Below are 12915 nucleotides of genomic sequence, written 5' to 3' on the forward strand. Positions count from 1 at the left end.
AGAGGTTATAAGGTCTAATGTCTAAGTGAGGAAGAGATGGCCTTAGAAGCACAAACAGTTTATTCATAGTAATAAAGTGGGCGAAGTATATGGGTACGGTAGAGGTCGGTAGGTATGTTGCTGACAACTTGTAAATGGTCATCAGCTGCACAAGGATAGGGGAGGAGATGCTGAGCTTTAAAGAGTATAAAAGAGTTATCTTGAAAAATGAATGGACAGGGAAAGATAAGGTTTCTGGGTACCACCTTGAGGTTAGTAGTAATGATCTTAAAATGAGACTAGTTTTCATTGGGTACAGTTGTAGAGTGGGTGTGATTGAACCAGGGCTTGAGTTTAGCTGGAGAGGAGAGTAGCAGAATTAAAGAAGTATGGTAGGGAGTGATTATAATGACCCTGGAATCTAAGCATTTTAAGGAGGGAAGTGAAGAATGAGGCTGTAAAAATGACTTATGATCATTGTGTTCAACATAGATCCCACGTGGTCAAAGAGTTGTTGTCATTGTCCATTTAGAGGGAGCAAGTCAAAGACAGGAGAAAGTAGTCAGTGAGTTGAAAGCTTAAATTGAAATTAAGGAAATGTATAGTGAGGTCACTTAGTTGTGTCTGACTTTTTGTGACCCCATGGACTGTAGCCTACCAGGCTCCTCCATCCATGGGATTTTCCAGGCAAGAGTACTGGAGTGGATTGCCATTTCCTTCTCCAGGGGATCTTCCCAACCCAGGGATCGAACCCGGGTCTCCTGCATTGTAGGCATACGCTTTACAGTCTGAGCCACTGTGGCACTTTTAAGGAAATGTATAGTTATTGTTCGGAGAAGGCAATGGCACCCACTCCAGTATTCTTGCCTGGAAAATCCCATGGATGGAGGAGCCTGGAAGGCTGCAGTCCATGGGGTCGCTGAGGGTCGGACACGACTGAGCGACTTTACTTTCACTTTTCACTTTCATGCATCGTGTCCAACTCTATGCGACCCCATAGACGGCAGCCCACCAGGCTCCTCTGTCCCTGGGATTCTCCAGGAGAGAACGCTGGAGTGGGGTGCATTTCCTTCTCCAGTGCATGCATGCATGCTAAGTCACTTCAGTCATGTCTGACTCTGTGCGACCCTATGGTCAGCAGCCCACCATGCTGCTCTGTCCAGGCTATTATAAGTTAATTTCAATATATAAAAATTTCTGAAAAATGCTTATTTTAGATTTTTCTTTTTCTTTTTCTTTTTTTCAGAAACTATGAGTGGAGGATCTCAAGTTCACATTTTTTGGGGTGCTCCAGTCAGTCCACTGGAAATGACAGTCTCACAGGAACCAACTTCTTTAGCGTCCAGTGCTGAGACCTGGAAAGAAATTCAGGTTTTGTACAATCACCATTCCTTAAAGCTGAAGGATGAAAAATGCAGGCACAAAAATCTCGAGGACTATCAGGCCCTGAAACCTCTGGGCCTTCCAGATCTTCCTCATGGTCGTTTTCCAGCAAATTCTATGAGCAGGTCTGTTCACATGAAGGATGACACCACACATTGCATTTCTGAAACACAAACTGTAAAGTCCCAGAAGAGTTACCTCTTGGGAATGAGTGATAGAACCAGCTCCAGTGAGCAAATATGTGGATTCACGGGAGGAGTTCAGCATATTACTGAAGAAGAAAAGTATCAAAAGCTTTCCAGTGAACTTAAGAAAACCACAGATGAACAGCATGATCAATCAAACATATGTGGTCAGAACATTCCAAAAAATTCCTTTCATTCAGATCATAAGTGTGCAGCTATATTGGATGTGGTCTGTGGTGCTGAACAGACCAACATGCCAGAAGCTGTCCTCCGTGCACCAACACAGCATCACGAAATGCAGAACCAGTGTCTGGAGGTCTTTCCCTCCAACACAGTAGACAAACCGAGGCCTGAGGGAACAGTTGGGAAGGTGGCAGGTCTTAAAATATCCACTGATACTGAATTTCTTAGTATAATGACCTCCAGCCAGGTTGCTTTTTTAGCTCAAAGGAAAAATAAAGGGCAGAAGTCTGTAAATAAAGGGACAATAAACATGGAGACTGAACCAGAGGCAAGTTATGGGGAAATCAGAATAACTGAGGATAATTTGATTCGGTCCAAAGATGATTCTGCAGAAGGAAATGAAGATGGACAGAACCAAGCCTGTTCCCTTGAACTTTTTAGTCCTGTTTGTCCTGAAACGAAAAGTAGCCACACTGTCTTAAACGCTGATAAGGATCTTGAAGAAAACATAGGATCTCAAGAACTTTTTAATTTTGATGATAAATTTCAACCAAATGAGATACGCATTGAGTCATGTAACTCAGGAATACTGTGTTCTCAACTAAACACCTTCCACAAAAGTTCTGGTAAGAGAAGTTGGACCTCTGAAGATAAATCAGGCCATCCTCAGGCTCTCTCTGAAGTCCCCCACGTAGCTAAGAAAATTAAGTTGTTTTCTAATGAGAGAGATCATACTGTAACAGTGGACCAGAGGAACATGTCTGGATTTAAGGGCATTAAAAAAACCTCATTAATAAAAAACTGTGATTCTGAACGTCAGAAATACAATTGCTTAGTCATGGTGTTATCTCCATGTCACATGAAAGAAATAAATATAAAATCTGGACCAAATTCTGGCTCTAAAGTGCCTTTAGCAACAATTGTGGTAACTGACCAATCGGAAATTAAGAAGAAGGTGTTTCTGTGGAGGACTGCAGCATTCTGGGGACTTACTGTGTTTCTTGGAGATATAATTTTACTCACAGGTAAGGTCATCATGGGAAGTATCTTTCTATTTTACAAAGCTGTTGTTTTTCTCCCCCTCCCACTTTAGTCCTTTAAGGATTCTTTGCTTACCATTTGCTCCTTAGGGTTCGAGCATGATAGAGTCCCTCAGAGCACCTGTGTTGGTCTCCTCATCCCTGCCCTGCCGTTTCTGGGTGTTTATCTGTCCTTCTTTGTTCTGTGCCTCCTTCGCCCTGTCCCTCCTGTTCCTCCTCCTCTTTGAGGAGTCTTCTCTGGTTTCTCCTCCTTTCATTCACTATGCTAGCATTCATGTTGTGTCTCATCGGGCTCGCTCTTTATTTTCTTACGGTTTCATTTATGTATGTCTTATTTGTAACCCTTTTCTTTAGCTTTGTTAACAGGACGACATTTCTACTATTCCATGCCTAGTAAAGCTGTGCACACTACATTCTTACTGAGGGAACATGGAATTTCTATTGCATTTTTAAATTATTAAAATTACCAAAGACCCTTGAACTGCACAGGCCCCTTTATGTGTGTGTGGTTTTCAGTAGTGAACACTCCAGTGCTCCACCATTGCTGGTTGAATCCATGGATGCAGAAGAGCAAGAGATTCAGAGGGCTGGCTAAAGCAATAGATGGGTCAGCTCTGTGTTATCCAGGGGTCACTGCTGATCACATTTGGAAATATGGAAAGGAGAAACTGCCGATATTATACCAGCCGCATGTAACTGCCAGTGGAGTGTGGGAGTTTTGCCTTCCAGTTACCTTGCCTGTGCTCCTCAATCACGTCTGCATATGGATAATGATGGACATTCACTGGGAACTTAGTCCCTGTTTTAGACGTTACATATCTTTCAACTCATTATGTAACAATTGTATGAGGAGAGCACTGCTTATCTTCCCCATTTTTCAGCTTGAAAATACGGACCCAGGGAAGTGAAGTAACTTACCTGCTGTCAGCCAGCTAGGGGGTGGCAAATCAGGGCTTCACCCAGACTCTAGAATCCCTACTCTCAATATATAGTTGTAATCATGAAAAGCTGGAATCAAGATTGCCAGGAAAAATATCAATAACCTCAGATATCCAGATGACAGCACCCTTATGGCAGAAAGTGAAGAGGAACTAAAGAGCCTCTTGATGAAAGTGAAAGAGGAGAATGAAAAAGTTGGCTTAAAGCTCAACATTAGGAAAACGAAGATCATGGCATCTGGTCCCATCACTTCATGGGAAATAGATGAGGAAACAGTGGAAACAGTGTCAGGCTTTATTTTTGGGGGGCTCCAAAATGACTGCAGATGGTGACTGCAGCCATGCAATTAAAAGACACTTACTCCTTGGAAGGAAAGTTATGACCAACCTAGATAGCATATTCAAAAGCAGAGACATTACTTTGCTGACTAAGGTCCGTCTAGTCAAGGCTATGGTTTTTCCAGTGGCCAGGTATGGATGTGAGAGTTGGACTGTGAAGGAGGCTGAGCGCCGAAGAATTGATGCTTTTGAACTGTGGTGTTGGAGAAGACTCTTGAGAGTCCCTTGGACTGCAAGGAGATCCAACCAGTCCATTCTGAAGGAGATCAGCCCTGGGATTTCTTTGGAAGGAATGATGCTAAAGCTGAAACTTCAGTACTTTGGCCATCTCATGCGAAGAGTTGACTCATTGGAAAAGACTCTGCTGCTGGGAGGGATTGGGGGCAGGAGGAGAAGGGGATGACAGAGGATGAGATGGCTGGGTGGCATCACCAACTCGATGAACTTGAGTTTGAGGAGATTCCAGGAGGGTGATGGACAGGGAGGCCTTGTGTGCTGCGATTCGTGGGGTTGCAAAGAGTCGGACATGACTGAGCGACTGAACTGAACTGAATCATGAAAAATGATTTGTATCCTGCTTTTTCACCTGAAAAACAAAATCTAACAGTGTGTTGCATGTCCTATATTGATTTACACATAGTGTATTAGAGCAGAGATACCAGTCATCTTAAGAATGCATCCTACACCAGTACAAAGTTGATTAAGCTGCATAACATATGGAAAGAAACAAGGTGGTAGGGAAGAGGTGTGGGTCAGCTTTAAAAGCTTAGAAAGAGAAAATATCAAGGCAGTCATTGGTAATTCCTGCCAGATGGTTTGCGGAGGGAGTGAGGACCTTAGCCAGTATACTTTGGTGTTTGTGGAACATCGTCAGGTACAGCCTCTACTGGAGAGCTGGGCACAGGTTGTGTCAGCTTTGCATAGTCTTGTCCCACGGGTGGTATCTTCTTTGTTGGCAGCTCAAGTCATCCAACTTGCTGTTTCTGATTCAGTGCTTGCCGAGCAGCCCTTTGCTTATGACTCGGCTTCCAAGATGTAAAACTACCTACGAGGTGAGAGCAGGCTGCAGGTGTTTCTTTGGCAGTTTTGTATATTTAAACAAAAAGGTTGTGTTCTGTTGTTTTTGTTTGTTTGTTTGTCTCATTAATGTATTTGAATACAAGCTTGTGCTACAGAGCCGAAATCTATTTTTGGAGTGCTGAAGAAAATGAGGTTCCCAAGACCGTAAAGAGTAGGTTAGACCCTGGACCACAATTACGTTACCAAGGCATTGCTGTCATTGTATGAGCCTCCCAGGAGGCCTGTTCTAGCAGATGGAAACTCAACCCAACTATCTCTCTTTTTCCCTAGTGTCCATACAGTTGATAACAAGTAGGTAACATTCTGTGAGGTCACTTTACCAAAGTTTACTCAACCATTTTCCTATTATAGAATGTTTAGATTATTTCTGTGGGCACCAGTTTTTTAAAATGGGTTTTGTTTGTTTGTTTGTTTGTTTCTGTTTTGCTTTATTTCCTTAGTTAAAAAAATAGTTTAAAAAATAGTTTACAGATATCTAGTTTCTTTTATTTGTGTGGAACAGATGAAAACTTTGTGGAAAGAGAAATTGGTACTTTTCTATTTTCCAAGTTAGGCAGTGAGATTACATTTACAGAGAAATGTATGAATGAAATCCCACTTTAATTAATAGCATCTAGTTGCAGATGATTATCGCAGAAGGCAATGGTACCCCACTCCAGTACTCTTGCCTGGAAAATCCCATGGACAGAGGAGCCTGGTAGGCTGCAGTCCATGGGGTCGCTAAGAGTCAGGCACGACTGAGCAACTTCCCTTTCACTTTTCACTTTCATGCATTGGAGACGGCAGTGGCAACCCACTCCAGTATTCTTGCCTGGAGAATCCCAGGGACAGAGGAGCTTAGTGGTCTGCTGTCTATGGGGTCGCTCAGAGTCGGACACGACTGAAGTGACTTAGTAGCAGCAGCAGATGATTATATCTCTATTGGATATCTCATACTACCTACTGATACCCACCCAAAACTGAACAATCCTGTGTAACAGATGGATTCCAAATCACATTCCATTCAGCAATGGATCTTTTTCTACTACACTTTAGCGATAGATTGAAAAGATGCTCTAAATATGGTCTGTATAGTCTCTAAGGAGACTAGTGACGAGAGTTAAAAGCGAAGGCCTGGGACCTCCCTGGGAAACCAGTACATAAAGAGCAAATAGAAAACCGTGTCAGTGAATGGACCGAGAAAGGCGGGGCACGGGCTGAATTCTTAACTCCCTCCATCCGGTCCCCAGTGTTTAACATTTTACCAGTCTGAACGTAGGTTTTACAGTATGGTTTTCTGAAAGTTCTCCTTGAAATTCCTTGTTTGTTCCTTTCTGAAGAGCAGGCATCCCAAAGGTCAGATCCTGAAAAGCCTCGGATGCTGTGCTGGTTGTCCCTGACCAGGCCATGGGGAGCCACTGAGAGTGTTTTTAATCAAGTCAGTGGATCACATTAATGTCCTTGATGAATCATTCGTTAGCGTCATGGGACATGGATTGGAGATAGGAAGGGTACCTGCTTGGAGAGAGAAGAATGTTTGATGCAAAACAGTAGCCGAGGCAGGGCTGCGGGCAGAGTCCAGAGGCGGAGTCAACAGTTGGGTCGAGACAAAGATGGAAAGGAGAAGTAGAAGTTCAGGATGATGTCATGTTCCAATTAAGTGACTTAGCAGCAGCAGCAGCAGCATAGTGCCAACAAATGAGATGGGGCGTACAAGAAGAAAAGCGGATTCGAGCAAGGCTGAGTTTGGGGAGCTAATGGGATATCCAGTCAGGAATGTCAATTAGGCAGTTGTAGATAAAGGGGTAAATGGGTTTGAAGATGAGGAGAGGATCTGGGATATAAATTTGGAAGTAACTACTTGGAAATTATGCATCCTTGTTTTCCTTTGATTATTTTGCTGCCATTAGTGTGTCTTCATACCTCTGACATTTTACACACTGATTATATCCTGCCCGGGATGGATCTGTCTCTGTCTTATACTTAATTTTTGTTCTACCTAGAATTGTTTCTCCCAGTTGGTGTGTTTAGTTCCACTGTTTGTTTTTCCATCTTAGATCATGCAGCTCTCTTTTTTCTGGGAAGTGTTCCTTACCTTCAAAGTATTTCATTTTTAACATCTATAGAAGGTAACTATCATTCAGTTTAGGGAAAAGTAATCAAAGTTCTTTAAGAATGCCTTATATTTATATATGGCTTATAGCAGAGGAAATAAATGCATACTAAATATGTTTTACTCTTCTAGGAACTACTGCTTTGGAACCCTGCGTTGCTTCCTGATCCTAAATGATTTACTTTTAATTTATCAGAAATATATATTACACATTTGCCTTAAGTGAACAAACCATTAAAATTTTCTCTATGGAGCAGAGCTTCCATATTGAGATTATTTGAATATACAGAAGAAATTTTGTTATTTTATCTACATACAGACATTCCTAGGTTCAGAGATCAAATTTGCTATTTTATCATTTTATGCCTTTAGAGAGAGCATTTACCCTATTTGGACTTCAGTTACCTGGCATGTGAGAGGCATGCATGGTATTTTGCTATGATGAATACATTAATCCCAGTGTGACAGAATTTTTAGCATGATTAGAACTTTTTTCCCCCTTTGTAGATGTCACTATCCATGAGGATCACTGGATTGGTGAGACAGTACTGCAATCAACATTTACCAGTCAGTTATTAAATCTTGGGAGTTATTCATCTGTCCAGCCCGAAGAATGTAAGACATATTTTAAATTTAAATATAATAATTTCTTAGTATTTAAAGTATATACACATATTGAGAAAAAGTAGAGTTAAAATGGCAATGTTACAAAATATTTTCTAAATGGTTAGCTGAAAGGTATTGGTTTATTTTCAGTAAGAATGAAAATAGAATTTATAAAAATCAACTTGTACAGTATAAATCATATTTATTTTAAGAAATATTGGGGTTCATGATATGTTTTCTTTTTCTTAGAGTCAATGTTGTCGTGATTCTTAACCTTTTAGGGAGTCATAGACCTCTTTGAGAAGGTGTGTGCCGTTTCTTAAGAAAAATAGACTTAAGTAGGGAGATATAAAATTTTGCATATCATTCCAAGTGATTCCATGGACCTCTGAAGTTCTTCCATAGAAGTTCTGAGCCCCTGGAATTCTGGAGGAAGTGAAAAGAGGAGGCTGTGTGATGAATACGTGTTTAGTTCTATAAGAAATTGCCAAACTATTTTGCAGAGTGGCTACACCACTTAAGCTTCCTACCAGCAATGTACCTTGTCGTTTCTCTGCATCCTTGTCAGCATTTGGTATTGTCCGATTGTAAAATTTTAGCCATTCTGATCACTGTGCAGTGATATCTCATTGTGGTGTTAACTTGCATTTCTCTAATGGCACAAGACAGATCTAATAGACAGAATGTGACTAAGAAATAAGAGATCTAAACAGTATAGTGAGCCCTGTAGATCTTGTGAATAAGGTGTATCTTACAGGTGTAAACTGACTTCTCCATTCTAATGATGGAAATATGCCTTTTTGTCATGTGCGCAGAGTACAGTCAGAAAGATTGATCCCTGTAGGTCATAAAGAAAACGTTAGTAATTTCTATAAACTGGAGTTATTACAAACATACTGGTCGAATGCTATAAAACTTGAATTTATTTCTTTTTAATTTTTTATAATGTTATTCATTTATTGACTGTGCTGGGTCTTTGTGGCTGCATACGGGCTTCTTTCTAGGTGTGCTGTGCAGGCTGCTTATTGTGGTGGCTTCTCTCATCGTGGAGCACAAGCTCTAGGGCACACAGGATCCAGTAGTTACAGCACGTGGGCTGAGTAGTTGCAGTTCCTGGGCTCTAAGCACAGGCTCAGTAGCTGTGCACAGGCTTAATTGCTCTGCGGCATGAGGGATCCTCCTAAACCAGGGATCGAACCTGTGTCTCTGACATTAGCAGGTGGATTCTTTACCATTGAGCCACCAGGGAAGTCCCCAAACTAGAATTTATTGACAACAGCGGCAGCAGGTCCTATATCTGGAAATTTTATGCCTGCTAAACAAATTGTGAGTGAAAAAGGAAATGCAAACTGATATTATAGAGTTAAAAATATAATAATGAAAACACTGCATGTCAGAACATCTGGGATGCATTTAAGGAAAATTATCAAAGAAAAACTTATTAGCTGAATTCTTTTTTATCAATAATAATAAAAGAGTAAAAATACATGAATTAAATTCTAAACTCTGATACCTGGCAGAAGGACAACAAAGCAAAGCAGAGAAACAAGGAATGAAATAGTAAAGGTAAAAGCAGTGATTAATGAGAATGGGCATTTTAAAATGATAAATGATTCTAATGATAAATCTTGTTTCCAAAAAAATAGATGAACCAGCTAGCTAATTTGATCAAGAAAAAAGGGAGACATGCACGTCAGTGTGTTTTGCAGCACTGTCTGTAAAATGGCCAAGACAGTGTCCCCTGATAAGAGGAAGGGATAAGGAGCATGTGTACAATGGAATATTACGTCCGTAAAAATGAATGAAATTATGCCATTTGCAGCAACGTGGATAGACCGAGATTATTGTACTGAATGAAGTAAAGCGGATAGAGAAAGACAACTATATGGTATCACTCATATGTGGAATCTTTAAGTTTTTAAAAAATGATACAAATGAACTAATTTGCAAAAGTGAAACAGACTTACAGATATTGAAAACAAACATGGTCACCAAAGCGGGAATTTAGGGAGAAGGGATAAATCAGGTATGCTTGGGATTAACATACGCAGGCCACTATATATGAGACAGACAACCAGCAAGAACCTCCTATACAGCGCAGGAAGCTGTATTCAATATTCTGTGATAACATGTATGAAAAAAGTGTCTGAAAAAGAATGAATGTATGTGAATAGAATAGGGAAATACAGATAGCCAAAATTGATCCCATTAGAGAAAGAAAGCTTAAACTCACCAGTTTCTATAGAAGAAATAGAGAAAATTACTAAGGAACTGCCATACAAAAGAGGGCCAGGTCTGAAAATAGTTTCACAGGAAATACTACCCAACCTTCAAAGCCAGATAATTCCAATACTGTATAAATTAGTCCAGAGTATTGAAGGAGAACATTCCCAATTCCTTTTATAAAGCAAATATAACACTAGCACCTAAACCAAACAAAGACATTACAAATAAAAATAGAGACCAGTATTATATATGATTATTGATGTAAAAAGTCTAAACAGGATTTTAGTAGACAAAATCTAACTCTACATTAGGGAAATAGTGACCAAATGAGATTTATACTAGAAATGGAAGATTTGTTCAGATCCATGAATATTTCATATTAATATATCATATTAACACATCTGAGAATTTATATGACTATCTCCATAGATGTTGAGAAACCCTTTGACAAAGTTCAACATCTATTTATTATAAAAAGCATTCCAGGAAATCAAAATTGAGGGATACTTTCTCCTATCAATACATACAGTATCAGTATAGTGGTACAACTGCAATATAGTTGATATTATATCAATAATATAGATACACTTAGCCCTGATGCCTGATCTTATTTAATGTGAAACACTAGAGGCATTTCCACAAAGTCAAGAACAAAATGAGAATATCCCTTATCTCTGCTGTTCTTTCCATTTGCTGTTGTTCAGTCACAAGTCGTGTCTGATTCTCTGTGACCCCACGAACTACCACATGCCAGCCTTCCCTGTCCTCACTGTCTCCCAAAGTTTGCTCAAATTCATTTCCACTGGGTCAGTGATGCCATCTAACCATCTCATCCTCTGCCACCCTCTTCTCTTTTTGCCTTCAATCTTTCCCAACATCAGGGTCTTTTCCAATTTGTTGGCTCTTCACATTAGGTGGCAAGGGTATTGGAGCTTTAGCTTCAGCATCAGTCCTTCCGATATATATTCAGGGGTGATCTCCTTTAGGGTTGGCTGCTTGGATCTCCTTGCTGTCAAAGGGACTCTCAAGAGTCTTCTCCAGCACCACAGTTCAAAGGCATCAGTTCTTCCGCACTCAGCCTTCTTTGTGGTCCAGCTATCATATTCGTACATAACTACTGGAAAAACCATGGCTTTGACTATATGGACCTTTGTCCGCAAAGTGATGCCTCTGATTTGTAATACGCTGTCTAGGTTTGTCATTGGTTTCCTTTCAAGGAGCAAGTGTCTTTTAATTTCATGGCTATAATCACCATCTGCAGTGATTTTGGAGCCCAAGAAAATAAAACCTGTCACTGTTTCTACTTTTTCCCCATCTGTTTGCTGTGAAGTGATGGGATTGGCTGCCATGATCTTAGTTTTTTGAATGTTGAGTTTCAACCCAGCTTTTACACTCTCCTCTTTCAGCCCCATCAAGAGGCTCTTTTAGTTCACCATTATACTAGAGTTATTCACCAATGCAATCAGAAAAGAAGAGGCATTTGAATGGGTAAAGAATAATACAAAAATTACTGTTTAAAAAATCAGTAGCCTTCATATACACAAACACCAAACAGAGGGCATAATGGTAGGAAAATTCTAATTTACAATAGTAATAAAGATGTTTCAGAATAAATTAAACAAGAAATGTGCAAAAACTATATGAATAAAAATTTTAAATACACTGGAAAGAAATGAAGACATGAATAAGTGGAAAGACAACATTCCCTATTACTGGATTAAATAATTCAACATTAAATGATACCAGTTCTTAAGATTATAAATTCAGTGCACTCTCAGTAAAAATGCCAACATGATACTAACATGCTGCTATATGTAACTTGATACTAACATTCATATGGAAGAGCAGGCATGCAGGAATAGCTAGGGAAACAGTGAAAAAGAAAAACATGAGCGACTAGGCTTATTGAGCATTAAAACCTACGCTAAAGCCCCAGTAATTAAAGCAGGGTGACACTGGTGCAGGAATAGGCAACTAGATCAGTGGCAGAGAATAGGGAGATAAGAATTAGGCTCCTATGTGGAATTTACTGTGTAAGGAAGATGGTATCTGAAACCACTGAGGCAAAGGTTAGCTTTTAAATAAGCATTGCTAAGGTAACTTGATAGCCACATAGAAAAAGATAAGATTGTATCCACTTTGTAACCAAGTAGGGTAGGGGGTCCCTGGAGAAAGAGTATCAGTATCAGGCATGATTTTCTTGACATAAGAGAGGCCATTTTTGGCCTAAGCCATTTGGTGATCTAAGCCTGGCCATAATGCTTGTCTTTGAACAGACCTGAGTAATAAATAACCTTTAAGGCAAAAACCAAAAATGACTGTTATTAGGCAAGAGAAGTTAACAATAGCAAAGATAACATATCAGTTGTAAAGATTTCCAGTTCTGTTTCAGAAATAAAGATGAGCCTGAAGTGGTGAGCCACCTGAACAACGGAACCTAAAGGATGATGGTGTTGATGTTTTCAAATCTGGGCTCTGCCTACCTCCCAAAGTCCCTTCATGAATATGCATACACTAGCCCAAACTTCTTCGTGAAAAAGTGAAAGTCACTCATTAATGTCCAACTCTTTGTGACTTCATGGACTATCCATGGAATTCTTCAGGCCAGAATACTGGAGTGGGTGGCTGGAGTGGGTTGGGATCTTTCCAACCCAGGGATTGAACCCAGGTCTCTTGCATTGCAGGTGGATTCTTTACCAGCTGAGCCTCTAGGGAAGCCTGACTATGCATCTACCCTTAGCTTAAAACTTCCCCAATTTTGCTGTTCCAAGAGACACCGCTTTGGGAAACATCCCCAGTATTCTTACTTGCCACAAGGAATAAATCCTTCCTTCTCTCAATCTTTGGATTGGTAGTGTCTTTTG

At 40.2% G+C, this 12915-nt stretch overlaps 1 protein-coding gene across 26 annotated transcripts in view; it reads left to right on the top strand.

The window, feature by feature from the left end:
• Positions 1-12915, top strand: part of SHLD2 (shieldin complex subunit 2) — a 103376-nt gene that overhangs the window by 60913 nt on the left and 29548 nt on the right. For all 26 annotated transcript variants that reach the window (XM_060406351.1, XM_060406341.1, XM_060406347.1 and 23 more), the window contains 2 exons: positions 1226-2755; positions 7727-7834. In XM_060406351.1, coding sequence (XP_060262334.1) covers positions 1231-2755; positions 7727-7834 — 1633 coding nt within the window. In that variant the 5' untranslated portion in view covers positions 1226-1230. The remainder of the gene's footprint in view (positions 1-1225; positions 2756-7726; positions 7835-12915) is intronic.

Source organism: Ovis aries, chromosome 25 (genome assembly GCF_016772045.2).
Source record: "Ovis aries strain OAR_USU_Benz2616 breed Rambouillet chromosome 25, ARS-UI_Ramb_v3.0, whole genome shotgun sequence".
Taxonomy (NCBI): Eukaryota; Metazoa; Chordata; class Mammalia; order Artiodactyla; family Bovidae; genus Ovis; species Ovis aries.